General features: G+C 38.2%; 1 protein-coding gene across 1 annotated transcript in view; it reads right to left on the reverse strand.

Annotated features, from left to right (window-relative positions):
• Positions 1-17,329, reverse strand: part of RYR2 (ryanodine receptor 2) — a 762,156-nt gene that overhangs the window by 257,961 nt on the left and 486,866 nt on the right. The window contains exon 27 of the mRNA XM_055147039.1: positions 2,249-2,457. Coding sequence (XP_055003014.1) covers positions 2,249-2,457 — 209 coding nt within the window. The remainder of the gene's footprint in view (positions 1-2,248; positions 2,458-17,329) is intronic.

Here is a 17,329-nt window from a genome sequence, read left to right on the forward strand (position 1 = left end):
AAAACAGCATGGTACTGGAACAAAGGCAGAGCCATAGACCAATGGAACAGGGTGGAATATCCCTACACACAACCCCAAATGTATGACCATCTAATCTTTGATAAGGGAGCAAGAGATGTGAAGTGGAGCAAGGAAAGCCTCTTTAACAAATGGTGCTGGCACAACTGGACAACCACATGCAAAAGAATGGGTTTAGACCTTGACCTGACACCATGCACAAAAGTCAGATCAAAATGGATTAAAGACCTCAACATTAGACCACAAACCATAAGGTACATTGAAGACAAGGTCGGCGAAACCCTCCACGATATTGAAGATAAACGTATCTTCAAAGGTGACACGGAACTAAGCAATCTAGTAAAAACAGAGATCAACAAATGGGACTACATTAAACTAAAAAGCTTCTGCACCGCAAGAGATACAGTGACCAGAATACAAAGACTATCCACAGAATGGGAAAGGATATTTACACAATACCCATCAGATAAGGGGTTGATATCAATGGTATATAAAGCACTGGTTGAGCTCTACAAGAAGAAAACATCCAACCCCATCAAAAAATGGGGCAAAGAAATGAACAGAAACTTTACCAAGGAAGAAATACGAATGGCCAAAAGGCACATGAAAAAGTGCTCTACATCACTAATCATCAGAGAGATGCAGATCAAAACAACCATGAGATACCACCTCACACCACAGAGACTAGCACACATCCAAAAGAACAAAAGCAACCGCTGTTGGAGAGGATGTGGGGAGAAAGGGACCCTTCTTCACTGCTGGTGGGAATGCCGACTGGTTCAGCCCTTCTGGAAAACAATTTGGACGACTCTCAAAAAATTAGATATTGAATTCCCATTTGACCCAGCAATACCACTGCTGGGAATATATCCCAGAGAGGCAAAAAAGTACAATCGAAACAACATCTGCACATGTATGTTCATCGCAGCACTGTTTACAATAGCCAGAATCTGGAAAAAACCCGAATGCCCCAGAACGGATGACTGGTTGAGGAAACTTTGGTACATCTATACAATGGAATACTATGCAGCTGTTAGAAAAAAGGAGGTCAAGAATTTTGTAGTTAAGTGGATGGGCATGAAAAGTTTCATGCTGAGTGAAATGAGTCAGAAAGAGAGAGACAGACATAGAAAGATTGCACTCATCTATGGTATATAGAATAACAGAGTGGGAGACTAACACCCAAGAACTGTAGAAATAAGTACCAGGAGGTTGACTCCATGGCTTCGAAGCTGGCCTCACGTTCCGGGGAAAGGTCAACTCAGAGAAGCGATCACCAACTACATTGTAGTCGAAGGCCATGTGGGGGAAGAGAGTTGCGGGCTGAATGAGGGCTAGAGACTGAGCACAGTGGCCACTCAACACCTTTATTGCAAACCACAACAGCTAATTAGAGAGAGAAAACAGAAGGGAACGCCTTGCCACAGTGGCAGGGTGGGGTGGGGGGGAGATGGGATTGGGGAGGGTGGGAGGGACACTGGGTTTACGGGTGGTGGAGAATGGGCACTGGTGAAGGGATGGGTTCCCGAACTTTGTATGAGGGAAATATAAGCACAAAAGTGTATAAATCTGTAACTGTACCCTCACGGTGATTCTCTAATTAAAAATAAATAAATTAAAAAAAATATATATATATATGCAACTAAGTCTTTGGAGAAAGGAAGGAGGGTAAAAAAAGGAAAATATACATTAATAAAATAGTCTTTATATAATTGAATAATGTATAAATCACACAATAATCACCTATCTAGCTTTCAGTCATCTTGCAAATGAAATTATAAAAATATTGAAAATAAAAACACATTTTGTGATTATAAGCATTTCTATGGTCATAAGATGTGCATACCTATCATTAAACATTTCTTGATGATAAATCTCTCCAATGGCACCAATATACAAACGTATGTATCTTACCACTTTAGTAAATAATTAATCATTGTGATAAACAATGAAGAAAGAACACATTACTCATTGAATTTCATTGTTTTCTTAGGAGAGGGAAAACGTACTGAGACAATGAAGTCATATGCTTTCCTAGAACTATTTTTCTGAGTTTGTGCTCTGGAGAGCTGTGACATTACTATGACCTTACTAGGTAAAAAGAATGCTATGGGAAATCCCATTATGGACTAGCGGGACCCTACAGCCAGCGAAGTCCTGGTCTTCGTTAGCCCACAAAAGCAGAACCCTGCAACCCTCCTATGCCTCATGCATAGCACATTCTACTCACCTTGAAACCGTCAAAAGCAAAGGCCCGATCATCTGACCCCAGCTCCTGATCAGGCTGACAACCGGGTCTGCTCCAGCCAACTCTCATGTCCCCTGCAGTGACAGCCTCGAATTCAAAATACCACCTTCCTGTCTTCACAGCATAGGTTTTCTCAGCACGGAAGATTCGGAACCGTTCCCCGGTACTGCTACACACTTCAGCTCTGGCAGCTGCGAATTTCAAGAGATTCTTGTGACTATTGAGGGGAAACTGAGAAGGGGAGAGGGGATTCCAACACAGAACTGCAGTAGTTAAACCCACAATTGGTGATGACAGTGTTACCTTCTAGTTTTAACTTGATTCACCTTTTACAAAGAGTTTTCATAAGAAAACACCTGGGCTTCAGTTGGCAAGGCTAGCTGTACAAACTCAGGGTCACTTCAAGGATATGGGGTCATTGTTTATTTATTTGGGGGATGGGGGAGTTTATTTTTCAATAAGCTTATTTTCAGAAGGAAAAATAATTTGCAGCATAAATGTACCAGATACTTCTTGAGGTTCAGTAATAGAAAAAGGAGATGAACTTTAGGAAATGAATGAAAGGAAGATAAAGAGATTTAAATTTTTCTCTCCCCAAAAAGAAAGCAAATTAATGGGTGCAAAAAGAGAAGAAGCATGCAGGAATTGAAGTACGAGGGGGGGAGAGAGAGAGAGAAAGAGAAAGAGAGAGAGAGAGAGAGAGAGAGAGAGAGAGAGAAAGAGAGAGAGAGAGAGAGAGAGAGAGAGACAGTGAGTGGGAGGCAGGGAAGGAGAGAGAAAGAACAATAAATGGCAGAGAATGGTAACCATTGACAGTATTCCAGACAGGATGTTAAGAGGCCATTTCTTGTACTACTCCACGTCTTCTCTGAAATGTGCCATAAACACAAATGCTGTATTTAACCTTGGAGGAATAAGGATTGATTAAAGGGCCAAGTCTACCATAAGGATCACAATGGCACAAAGGGAAGACACATTTATCTGTAGGAAATAAAACACACACAAGAGAGTTCCCAGGAACACAAAATGCTCAGACCAAGAAACCTGGAAGCAGGATGCTTGTGAGAATCAATTCCCTAGGAAATCATATCATATGTGACACAGGTCCAGTGCACTATATCAGAAAAATTCCATTAAAATCTGGATCCGAAAAAAGAAGAGAACATGTAACTTGACCAGAGTCACTCAACTAACTGTATCACTGTATCACTATCATCCTGTTGCTCATCGATTTGCTCGAGTGGGCACCAGTAACGTGTCCATTGTGAGACTTGTTACTGTTTTGGGCATAGTGAATACACCACGGGTAGCTTGCCAGGCTTTGCTGTGCAGGCAAGATACTCTCGGTAGCCTGCCGGGCTCTCCGAGAGGGGCGGAGGAATCAAACCCGTGCAAGGCGAACGCCCTACCCGCTGCATTATTGCTCCAGCCCACTCAACTAACAAATGGCAGAATTTTAAAACTGTCTATTTTATAGCTTGTTCTCTCCATTGCACCTTCAATAACTGATACAGAACAAATAGGTGCTGGCAAAATATTTGTATTCATCTGTACTATTTTTAAGAGTGAGAAAAAGTCCTTATACTTAATAAAAGTAATAAATTCACTTAAATGATTTGATATGCTCAAATAAGAACTATGAAAATAACCAGGACAAGGTCTGCAGATTATCAATAGACACATCTAGATAAGCTAACACAATTTAAGGTTAGGTTGAAGTACAGGAAAATAGGCTAAAAACCCCTACCATATAGCAAAAGTTAATTGGATGAAATGATCACTTGCAGCTTTTAAAATGACAACTGTGGTACTCTAGGATGTGACTCAACTCTATTTGCTGATAAAGCTTTCAAAAACTGGACGAAGTTTCTAAATAAGTGACACTCAACTGCTTTTCACACATATACACATATACACACAGCTAGAAATCTAGTCTGCCTGAAACAGTATTTTTATATCTAGTAGTGACAAACGCAATTTCAAAACACCCCCTTACATGGGTGTTACTGGACGCATATGCACAAATAGCATACACCATAAGGATCATAATGGCACAAAGGAAGACACATCTATTTAAATGGTATGTTATTTTTATGTAAATGCATTGATTTATTAGGATCATGTGATAAAACAGCCCACATAGTGGCATCCTGCGGTAATTAAACCTCTTGCCTAAATATAAATAAACTGACAGATTAAAAATAAGGCACAGCATTATAATATTCTCTGAAGCAAAAAAAATTGCTTTTGAAGTATTCAGTTTGGGTGTAAAAAGGAACCTGATGGAGAGAAACATCTCTGGTGAAGCCTAAAACATTTCCATGTCTAAGAAAAGGAATTCTGAAGCACAGTTTATTAAACTAATTTTTGAAAAAAAATAACATCACATTTTATGACACTTGAAGCTGGTTACAATTATCAATAGTTCTAGATGCTACATTCTTCCAAAAAAGACAAGTTCAGTTTTCTAAAGTTAGTATTTTCTCATGAAATGCAGCATTGCTTCCTTAAATAGTGGGTGCAATCTTTCTGAAATATAAAAGGCATGGGGTTTTACGTATATGCTACATAAACATTTAGAGATTAATTTTTCAGGAAAAATGTTCTCATGTAGTGGTCGTTAGTCTATCAACACTGGCAAAGAAAATCACACATGTTATACCAATGTGCACTAGCAGATTCAACTCTGATCTTACTAACTGTGGAACATTGAGATTCTTAAAAAATTAAACTAATGAAAGTCTCAGAAATTTGTTTTCCTTTTCATGCTTCGAGGACTTTACCTGAACTTGAAATGGACATCAAGCTTACTGATTTTAAATGTAGGTTTAAGGAAAGCAAGCAAATTTTCAAATCAACATAAATCAAATTAAAATAAAATACAGGGGCCAGAGAGAGAGTACAGGGGATAAGGTACTCGTAAAGGTTTGATCCCTTCACTAATACACCTTGAATAACACTGGGTGTAGAGCAAAAAACAACAAAAGACTTAACCTGAACTGGAAATGGACATATTCGTAGATACCATAATGCAGACTTTGAGTTTCCTTGGATATCCTTCCAAAATTGTCTGTGACAAATCATATCTCATAGTCTATATTTCTTAGAGTAAATTTAGGATAACTTGTCTGGAGCTATATCACAGCAGGTAGGGCATTTGCCTTGCACACAGCTGACCCGGGTTTGATTCGTCCGCCCCTCTCAGAGAGCGCAGCAAGCTACCAAGAGAATCCCTCCCACACGGCACAGCCTGGCGAGCTCCCCCTGGCGTATTCAATATGCCAAAAACAGTAACATCAAGGCTCACAATGGAGACGTTACTGGTGCCCAATCGAGCAAATCGATGAACAATAGGATAACAGTGCTACGGTGTCTCCATGGTTTAAAGAAGCAATGATTCCACATCCTGTTTCTTCATAAGATATTCTCAATGAAAGTCATGTTCCACAGAATTTTTTTTTTTATAAAGAGTCCCATGTAGTATATAACCAAGAAAATGTGCATACTTTTTTGTAAAAAATACAAACGCGCATGAGCAGAAGGGTGATGTGTGTGTTGTGGGGGGGGGGCTTTTGGGGCAGTGCTCTCCTTCTCTCTCTCTCTCTCTCTCTCTCTCTCTCTCTCTCTCTCTCTCTCCCCCCCTCCCATTTGGTGCTCTTGAGCTGCTGTGTACAGACCGGATTGGGATGGCTCCTCCTTTTGTCTCTGCTTCTGTGTGTGCCTCTGTGCTCTCTTCTGTCTATCTCTGACTCTGTCTCTCTAGTCTCTCCTCTGGTCTCATCCCTCATCTGACCTCTCTCTCTCTCTCTCTCTCTCTCTCTCTGTTGTCTCTCTTTTTCCAATCTCTCTTTCCGGAGACAGTCTGCATCTCTGAAGCGCCACTCACTCTCACTTCTGACTCTGACCCTTACTTCTGACTCCGACTCTCACTTTGTGCTCTTTCTTTCCCCTGCTTCTAGCTCCGATGACTCCCTGATTCTCTTTAGCTTTGTGCTCTGCTTCTGTGTCTTCTCTCCTACTTCTCTTACAGTCGTAGTTTATATAGCAATCACATAGGGTGGTGACACAAAGTTGGGTGGAACATTAACAAATCAACAAAGAGGAGTAAGACCACTCCTCCAGGAGATTAACAAAATCTCATCTAAGGAGATTACTCCAGATTACTAGGAGATCCGCTTAAGGGCAGGATCCCATCCAGGGTGTGTCACTTTCTTCTTTCCTCAGCTAGTAATCCACTTAAATATTTGTAGTAAATCTACTTGTATTATTTCTAGCAAAGTCATTCTGTATGAGCACAGTAAGAGATATATCACCTTAAAGTTTGGTTCTTCCTGAGAACATTCACTATATATTCCAGACCACAGTCTTCAGGTCAGATTAGTCTTCCTAACCCAGCAGGGTCCTAGTCTCGTTGTTACCTTTGGATCATGACAACATTTGTCTATGACCAAGTTCTCAACTTATAGTTGAGTACTGTGGCGCTTTGACCTGGCCCATTTCGATGCCAGGGTAGCTCACAGCTTGCCCTGGGTCCATTCTGTCCCTCGTCGAGACCCTGCTTTTGGGGTGCTAGGAACTAAGGGCAACTGAGTTGAGAAAATAGATGCCCAGGAGTAAATATTATTGGAATAAATCAACTCCCAAGTTACAAAGCATAATATTAACTGTCTTCCTGTGTCCATACAGAAAGGACATTGTTTGAAGGTAAACTAAGTTCCCTGTGGCAAGGCAGGGACAACCCAGTGTTATCCCTAGAACAACCATAATGATAGACAAACCCAATGTTATCCTACACATTTTAGAATCCACAGCTAAACACAAAGTAGATGCTCTCTAGATAATTGTCAAAAATACCTTCCAAATATAAATACATGAACAAAATGTTTATGAGTTCCAGGTGTAGCATTCAGAGGAATAGCTCAAAAGTGCCAAAGGCAATGTGCTCTACCCCCACCCCAGCCTTAAATGTTCAATTCTGATGCTTTCCTTGATTTCAAACTTCTACATAATATAAGCTTACCATGTAACTCTTGTCAGCATGTTATATAAATTACTTTGTACTACAATAGTAAATCTAATATTATTTGACACTTCAAAATGAACAGTTAGCAAATATGTCTGCAGCACTCTTTCAAAGCTATCATTATTCAAGAAACTAAGGAAGAATGCCTTAAACTTAAATTCACCTCAAAATTAAGGGCATTGTTCAATAAAATACTGTGCTCACACTGCCTCACAGATCTTGGCACAGAGAGTGGACATACCAAGAACTGATTACATGTAGCACTGTAGCACTGTACTACCGTTGTTCATCGATTTTCTCGAGCGGGCACCAGTAATGTCTCCATTGTGAGACTTGTGAACTGATTTCATAAGACCAAAAATGTACACGTAGAACTACTACCCATTCATTTGAAGACACCACTAGAGGGCAGTCAAAATCTAATTATGTATTAAAATTTTTAATTGGAACAAGTTAGAAAGGAAGGCTGGTTAGTCTATTTACATATATATAGAATATGTACTTTTACATATATACAGAACTTTTACATATATAGAGAAACCTTGAGTGTGTTTGCATATTAACTGTATAATTACTGTCAATTCTTAACAGCAATTATTTCCAATGTCCTGATATTATATCTAATATGCAATTCAAACCATGATAAATAATAAATTTCATAATAAAAACTACTTGTTCATTTCTTTTAGAATACTAGAGTAGTATTCCAAGGATAGTATAATTTAAATACTATGTTTATATTAAATCTGCAATATGCAAGAATTCTGCTGTACAACAGAAAATAAATTGATGAACCGTATAGATTCGATCTCATCAAAATGTTTAAGTCCTTAAGACTTTTTAACATTGGCAATTACTATATGTACAATTGCAAATTGTACATATTTAAATCTCATTTTAGTCATCTGACTTAATTTACTTTAATCCAGGAATCTTTCACATCTATCACTTAGGTTCCATTCTCACCATTTTTCCCCCGTAAAAATCATTGAGAGTCTCCATCTCCAAGCACTGTCTCCTTCTAATCTGTTCCTTCCCACTGTTGCCATAGTCATATTTTGTGATCTGTCATCACACATCAAGCTTTTATTTCTAAATTTCCTGAGGCTGGAACACCTTGTACATATTTATCTATGTTTTTGTTTTCAGGTTTTCCAAGATACCCCATATTTTGTCTTTTTTATGGAAGAGGGCACATCCCGAAAGTGTCCAGGGTTTAATCCTGGCTCTGTGCTCAGGGATCACTCACAGTGGGCTTTGAGGACCATATGGGATGCTGGGGATCGAAGCCAGGTTGACTTTGTGCAAGACAAGCACCCTATCTATTGTACTATTTCTCTGGCTCTCCATATTTTTCTTAGTCTTCCAACATGACTATTGACTCTGCACTATATCCGATAATTTAATGCAACTAGACTCTCATTATTCCCTCAACTCTTTATTTGCTTAATTTAACTAATGTTTTTTTCTAGCTAAACTGTCCTTTAAACATTAATCTCTTCTTTTTTTTTTTAATTTTATTTATTTTTAATTAGAGAATCACCGTGAGGGTACAGTTACAGATTTATACACTTTTGTGCTTATACTTCCCTCATACAAAGTTCGGGAACCCATCCCTTCACCAGTGCCCATTCTCCACCACCCGTAAACCCAGCGTCCCTCCCACCCTCCCCAATCCCATCTCCCCCCCACCCCACCCTGCCACTGTGGCAAGGCATTCCCTTCTGTTCTCTCTCTCTAATTAGCTGTTGTGGTTTGCAATAAAGGTGTTCAGTGGCCACTGTGCTCAGTCTCTAGCCCTCATTCAGCCCGCAACTCCCTTCCCCCACATGGCCTTCGACTACAATGTAGTTGGTGATCGCTTCTCTGAGTTGACCTTTCCCCGGAACGTGAGGCCAGCTTCGAAGCCATGGAGTCAACCTCCTGGTACTTATTTCTACAGTTCTTGGGTGATACTCTCCCACTCTGTTATTCTATATACCATAGATGAGTGCAATCTTTCTATGTCTGTCTCTCTCTTTCTGACTCATTTCACTCAGCATGAAACTTTTCATGCCCATCCACTTAACTACAAAATTCTTGACCTCCTTTTTTCTAACAGCTGCATAGTATTCCATTGTATAGATGTACCAAAGTTTCCTCAACCAGTCATCCGTTCTGGGGCATTCGGGTTTTTTCCAGATTCTGGCTATTGTAAACAGTGCTGCGATGAACATACATGTGCAGATGTTGTTTCGATTGTACTTTTTTGCCTCTCTGGGATATATTCCCAGCAGTGGTATTGCTGGGTCAAATGGGAATTCAATATCTAATTTTTTGAGAATCGTCCAAATTGTTTTCCAGAAGGGCTGAACCAGTCGGCATTCCCACCAGCAGTGAAGAAGGGTCCCTTTCTCCCCACATCCTCTCCAACAGCGGTTGCTTTTGTTCTTTTGGATGTGTGCTAGTCTCTGTGGTGTGAGGTGGTATCTCATGGTTGTTTTGATCTGCATCTCTCTGATGATTAGTGATGCAGAGAACTTTTTCATGTGCCTTTTGGCCATTCGTATTTCTTCCTTGGTAAAGTTTCTGTTCATTTCTTCGCCCCATTTTTTGATGGGGTTGGATGTTTTCTTCTTGTAGAGTTCAACCAGTGCTTTATATACCATTGATATCAACCCCTTATCTGATGGGTATTGTGTAAATATCCTTTCCCATTCTGTGGATAGTCTTTGGATTCTGGTCAATGTATCTCTTGCGGTGCAGAAGCTTTTTAGTTTAATGTAGTCCCATTTGTTGATCTCTGTTTTTACTAGATTGCTTAGTTCCGTGCCACCTTTGAAGATACCTTTATCTTCAATATCGTGGAGGGTTTCGCCGACATTGTCTTCAATGTACCTTATGGTTTGTGGTCTAATGTTGAGGTCTTTAATCCATTTTGATCTGACTTTTGTGCATGGTGTCAGGTCAAGGTCTAAACCCATTTTTTTGCATGTGGTTGTCCAGTAAACATTAATCTCTTCTTATAGATATTTTGATTGACTCAAAATCTTACTCAGATGGTACTCTATTTCTAAAACTGAAAAATATTCTTCATATTATATATGGGGATAAAATCAATCCCATCAATGAAATAGGCATGCAGATCAATTCTAGGACCCACTGGTGAGCAGGATCTCAATCTACAATGTAGAATGGATATCTCTAGCCTCTCAATTATTATTATTATTATTATTGAAAAGATTTAATCTTACTGGTTTTAATGTCTTTTTGGAAAACCGGCTATTATGTTCTCCCCGTATTTTGATGGGGCTTTGATGGGGCTATTTATTATTTTTGTTGAGTTTTATGTGTAAGTCCTGGCAGGCTACCCGTGGCGAATTCGATATGCCAAAAATAGTAAAAACAAGTCTCACAATGGAGATGTTACTGGTACCCGCTCAAGCTAATTGATGAACAATGGGACGACAGTGCTACAGTGCTACATATATCACAGATATTACCCCCTTTCAGATATATGCTGTGCAAAGACTTTCTTCCATTCAAAAGAAGCTTTTTAACTTTATGATAGGTTTTTTTTTTCACTGTAGAACATTTTTAGTTTGGTATAATGGCATTTGATTTTGATTTTGCTTTCTTGTTAGAGTCAAACCCTTCAGGACACCAGTGAAACACATTTATTGGCATACTTTGCCTTTGTTTTCTTCAATGTATTTTATGATCCCATATCTAGCATTTAAGGTCTTAATGCATTTAAAGTTAAATTATATACATGAGATAATATCCAATTTCAGTCTTCTACACATAACTGGCCAGTTCTTTCAACATCATTTTTTGAAGAGACTTATTTAATTTAATGCTTTGTTAATCAATTAACAGTCCATGTATCTCAGGGGTTATTTCTGAGTTTTTATTCCAGTATTACACTCTAAATTATAGTAGATGTGAAATGAAATTTAAAGCTAGAAAATGTGTTGTCTCCCATCTTGGTCTCTTTTTATTAGCGTACTAGAATATTGGAGGTATTTTCTAGATTCAGACTAGGTTTAGTTATGTTTGTTCTATGTTCTATAAGAATACTATCAGAATTTCATAGGAATTGCATTGAACATATACACTAGGTACAATACTTTAGGTGAAATGGTAATTTTAACAATGTAATTCTTCCAATTCAAGGCATAAAAATATTTTCATTTCCTTGTGTCTTCAATTTGTTTTAACAGTGACACAGCTTTTTTTATATTAAGCCCTTTGCCTACCACGTTGATTCTAGTACTTGATTTTTTTTAAATGCAGTTGTAAATGGTATTGCTTTCCTGAGTTCATTTTCTTCTAGTTTGTGGTTTGCAAGCAGAAATTAATGAGATTTTGGTGCACTGTTTGTATAGCTGGAGGTTTTACTATGTTGGTATGTCGTAGCTAATAAACTTAGAGTGTCTGAGTTTTAAAGTTTTCTAGGCATATCATCATGTTATCTGCAATGGTGATTTTTTTCTTTTCCCATATGAATTACATTTATTTTCCTTGCACAATTGTAGTAACTAGGCTTTTATTTATAATAAAAATTCTCAACAAAATCGTTATATTGAACAATAGTATTGTGAATGTACCTTCTTGTCTTTTGACTGGTTATAAATAAAAAGGTTTTTATTCTTTGTAGTTGAGTATGACGGTAGTTATGGGTTAGTGTACATGGCCTTTGTTATGTAGTTTTGTTGAGAGTTTTTATTATAAATAAAAGTTAAGTCTTGTCAAAAGGTTTACTCTACATCTAACAATCTGATTATATGTTTCTTTTCTTTTTGGTTCATCCTGCACCATTGAAATAAACTCCATTTGGTCATGTTGTATGATCTTGTGTGTATTTGTGTGTATGCATGTGTGCATGTGCATGTGTGTGTGTGTGTGTGTGTGTGTGTGTGTGTGTTTATCTTGGTCCAACACCTTGTGTGCTCAGAGTTTACTACTGGGTTTGTTCAGGGAATCTTGTGTGATGCTAGGGATGGGACCAAGGTTAGCAGCCTGGAAGGCAAGTGTTTTGCTACTAACTCTTGAATCCCTAGATATGATCATTTTAATATGTCATTAAAATGAATTATAATTTTAGGATTTGTTGAGATTTTCTCATCTACATTTACCAGGTATGCCAATGTGCATTTTTAAAAATTTTCTGTCAGGGATGCCCAGAAAAGTGCTGAAAGCATGTCCCAACATACACACAGAGCGCCTTACCCTGATAAAGAATGGAAGGCTTATAAAACCCAGATACTGAAGATAGACATATCCAATCACTACCCAAAGAAAAGCTGATAAAAAATTATATCTGTGGTCACGTCACAAACTCTATAAAGTCTAAAAATCTCTGTAAACTTTATAAACTCTATAAAAGTCATTAAGCTAAGAAATCATTTCAAAGTCAATAACAAACCTGAGAGAAGGGAAAATACGGTTTTGAACGAAACAGTATTACTCAAAGATATAAACGATAATGTTAATACATAGGGGGTAAAAGCAGGAATATACCACCAGGGGCAATTTCTATTCTGGAAATTGCATTTACATACATATATGCATACAATTCTACGTAGAGAAGTTATTTCTGAGAAAGTCTAGATATTGAACTTTAAATCTGGATGAAGACTTTAAATCAGGCATTTTAAACATGTTCAGAGAACTGAAAGGAACTCTGTGTAAAACACTAAAGAAAAATATTAGAATGATGTTTCTCCAGAGAATGGAATACAATTCTGAAAATATGAAAAATAATAAAGTCCAGGCATTATAGTTAAGGATATACCTCAGTGGTAGAGGATGTCTCTCAAATGTACTTTATCATATCAGAATCAATAACAGACTTCTGGGCTTGAGCCCCAAAACAAATGAAGCAAAAATAATAAATAAAATTATTGATTATAACAAGTTCACATCCTTTTGATAAAAAAAACATTCTAACACTTAAAAGGATAATAGCTAAAATTTAAAGATTTAATAGTGGGTTTCAACAGTAGGTTTGAGTTTACAAGAACAATCAATGAATTTTAAAATAGGCCCATAGAGATTATTAGTATTAAAAACAAAGAAAATATATCAAGAAAATAACAGCTTCAGAAGCCTGAAGATAGAATAATGTGTGTATATATATATAATGAGGCATCCATTATATATATACATATATATATATAATGGATGCCTCAGAAGGAGAAAAGAAAGAAAAGGAAGAAAGAGTAAGACGTAATGATGAAATGAATTTCAAATCTGATGAAAAGGTTAACATTTGAGAAGATTAACCAAATCCAAATGTGATAAAATTTTTTAAAACTCTTCATTAGACATAGCATCATCGAGCCACTTAAATATAAAAAGGGACCTTGAAATCATAGAGAAGACTTCATCATAACAAGAAACATTAATAAGAATAAAAGCCAATTATTTCATTGAAAACATGGAGACCATATATGATATAATTGGAACAATGAGTGATGGTAAGAATGTGGACAAAAAGGAGCCTACTACCTCGTTTCCATTTTAGTGGGAAAAATTGTAATACATTCGTCCTCACCAAGGTATCCAAATAATTATCCATATCAAACAATGAAATGGAATCATCACCCAATGAAAACAAGTATACTTTTTCTGGTTTTAAAGTTAAAATGCTCTTATTTTCCAGTAAACATGGACACATATATGAGGATTTTTTTTTTTACCTTTTTTGGGTCACACCTAGTGATGCTCAGAGGTTACTCTTGACTCTGCACTCAGGAATTACTCCTGGTGGTGCTCGGGGGACCATTTGGGATGCTGGGAATCGAACCCGGGTTGACCGCGTGCAAGGCAAATACCCTACCTGCTGTACTATCGCTCTGGCTTCACAAGTTGTTTTTTTTTTTTACTTAGATATAAACATATATAAAATATGTGTCAGTGAGCTGCAGAGTGAGTGGGCTTTATTTTTTTCACTGATCTATCACTGCTCTCTACGTTGTCATCTCACTCTTCTCCAACAACACCCTTTAACCATTTCCCCCACCTCTCCTCTCCTTCCCTCCACAGGTTTCATAGTTTGAAAACAAGTATGCTTAAATGACAAATGGTTATGTAAAAATATATACATATTTCTATATATTTTATATATAAAGAAAGTAACAGGCACTGACAACAAAGAAATGGTAAAAACAAAGAGAATGTAACAGGCACTGACAACAAAGAGTATCTCGCCCACAGGAGCAGAGCCTGGCAAGCTACCCGTGGTATATTCAATATGCCAAAAACATCAATGATAGGTCTCATTCCCCTGGCCCTGAAAGAGCCTCCAATCATTGTGAAAGATGAGTAAGGAGAGGCTGCTAAAATCTCAGGGCTAGGAGGAATAAAGGCATTACTGTTGCCCGCTTGAGTAAATTGACAAACAGTGGGACGACAGTGGGATACTACTTTGTTGTTGGGAATGCACATCACTAAATTTCCTGTAGGAAACTGCATAGGGATTTATTTTTTTAAATGGAAGTATCCCTTAATAATTCAGTAAACACCCCTAAACATTGATTTGGATGACATAAAACATTAATTCAAAAGTATATGTATACTATGGTGTTGACTGGATCAGGAAGCTCTGTCATATATACTCAATGGAATATTATTCTGCCATTAAACAGATGAAATAATGCCGGGGGGGAGTAGTAAAGCAATTTTCCTAATTTTCCTAGCAACATTATTAAACTTGAGTTAATAATATTGATGAACACTTAGATTGTTTCCATAACCTGTCCATTGCAGAGAGCGTTACAGTAAACATAAGTGTGCCTATATCTTTTTTTAATGATAATTTATATACATATATTTACATATATATCTTGAAGTTGAATAGCTCTATCATATGGTGTGCCTATATTTAATTGGGGGGAAAACTCCATACTGTTTTCCATAAGGCTGTACCAATTTACATTCCCACCAGCTGTATATAATGTTTAATTTTGTTTCACAGCCTTGCCAACTCTTACTATTTCTGGTCTTTGCGATAAGGGCATTTTCAAAGGTATCTTACCATGGTTTTGATTTCCATCTCCCTAATATATGTCAGCATGATTAATTTATTATATGCCCACTGGTGATCTTTGTATGCTTTGGAGAAATATCCACTCAGACCTTATGTACATTTTTCACTGGGCTATTTATTTTGTTAATGAGTTGAGTAAATTAATAATATACCATAACTATTAACCCTTTATCAGATGTATAATGTACACAGATCCTATTTGGTAGGAAGTCTTTATTTTGATGATGGTCTCCACTGTGAATAAATTTTCGCCTGTTTGTTTGTTTGTGGGCTACACCCAGCCATGTTCAGGGCATACTTCTGGTCTGAGCTCAGGGATCACACTAAACAGGTTTGGGGCACTACATAGGGTACCAGGAGCCGAACCTGGATGGGTCCCATGCAAGGTAAGCACCTACCAACTGTACTATCCTCTGGCCTACATAAGAATTTTCAGTGAATGTAATATGACTTGCTTACTTTTGCTTTCATTTCCATTCTGTGGGAATCTAGCAACAAAGACATCTCTAAGGCAATTGTCATGGAATCAGCAGCTATTTTCTTCTGTGTATTTTATGGTTTCAAGTCTTATGTATGTATCTTTAATCCACTTTTTTTGTATGTGGCATAAGACAGTGGTCTGTCTTCATTCTTTGTACAAGATTGTTCTCCTTTTGTTGTTGTTATTGTTAGTTATGTTTTGCTTTTGCATCATCCCCAGCTGTGATCTGGACGTACTCCTAGCTCTGTGCTCAGGGATCACTCCTGGAGAGCTTGAGGAAACATACGTGGTGCTGGGGACCACATCCAGGGGTACTGTGTCCTACCTGATACACCATCACTTCTGTCCCTGCCTGTATTACTTTTTACAACATCATTTCTTAAAGAGGCTTTCTCCATTTTATATTCTTAGAATCTGTGTATGAATTGACTGTTGATATATGTGTAGGTTTAATTCTACATTTTTGTTCTACTTCATTGATCTTTTCTTTTCCTTTTTTTTTCTTTTTGGGTCACACCCGGCAATGCACAGGGGTTATTCCTGGCACTGCACTCAGAAATTAACACTGGCGGTGCTCAGGGGATGCTGGGAATCGAACCTGGGTCAGCCGCGTTCAAGGCAAATACCCTACCTGCTTTGCTACTGCTCCAACCCCCTGTGCTATTGCTATAATTCGACTGTGAGTGTTTGTGTGTCTCAGTGTGAGTGTCTGGGTGTCTGAGTGTGAGTATCTGAGTGCCAGAGCATGAGTGTCTGTGTGTCTGAGTATGTCTTTGTGTGTGTGCTTGAGTCTGAGTGTCTGAGAGTATGAGTGTGTCTGTGTGTCTGAGTGTGAGTGTCTGAGTGTGAGTATCTCTGTGTCTGAGTGTGAGTCTAGGTGTCTGAGTGTGAGTGTCTGATTGTGAGTGTCTGAGTGTGAGTCTGTGTGTCTGAGTGTGAGTGTCTGAATGTGAGTGTCTGAGTGAGTATTTGAGTGTGAGTGTCTGAGTGTCTGATTGTGAGTGTCTGAGTGTGAGTCTGTGTGTCTGAGTGTGAGTGTCTGAATGTGAGTGTCTGAGTGAGTGTCTGTTTGAGTGTGAGTGTCTGAGTGTCTGAGTGTGAGTGTCTGAGTGTGAGTGAGTGTCTGAGTCTGAGTGTCTATTTTTCTTAATGTGATTGTCTGATTGTGTCTGTGTGTCTTAGTGTGAATGTCTGAGTGAGTGTGAACTTTATAGCATATAGCCTAGTTCTCCTCTCGGAAAACCTGGCAAGCTACCGAGAGATTTCCTGCTCTCACAGGAGAGCCTAGCAAGCTTCCCGTGGCATATTCATATGCCAAATACAGTAACAACGATGGGTCTCATTCCCCTGACCCTGAAAGAACCTCTAATGCAGCATCATTGGGAAGGATGAGTAAAGACAGGCTGCTAAAATCTCAGGGCTAGGACGAAAGGAGACTAATGTTACTGGGCCCGCTCGAGCAAATTGAAGATCAATGGGATGATAGTGATGATGATGATTCATTGATCTTTAAATTTCCTCACTGGC

The sequence above is a fragment of the Sorex araneus genome, chromosome 9 (assembly GCF_027595985.1).
Source record: "Sorex araneus isolate mSorAra2 chromosome 9, mSorAra2.pri, whole genome shotgun sequence".
NCBI classification, from domain to species: Eukaryota; Metazoa; Chordata; class Mammalia; order Eulipotyphla; family Soricidae; genus Sorex; species Sorex araneus.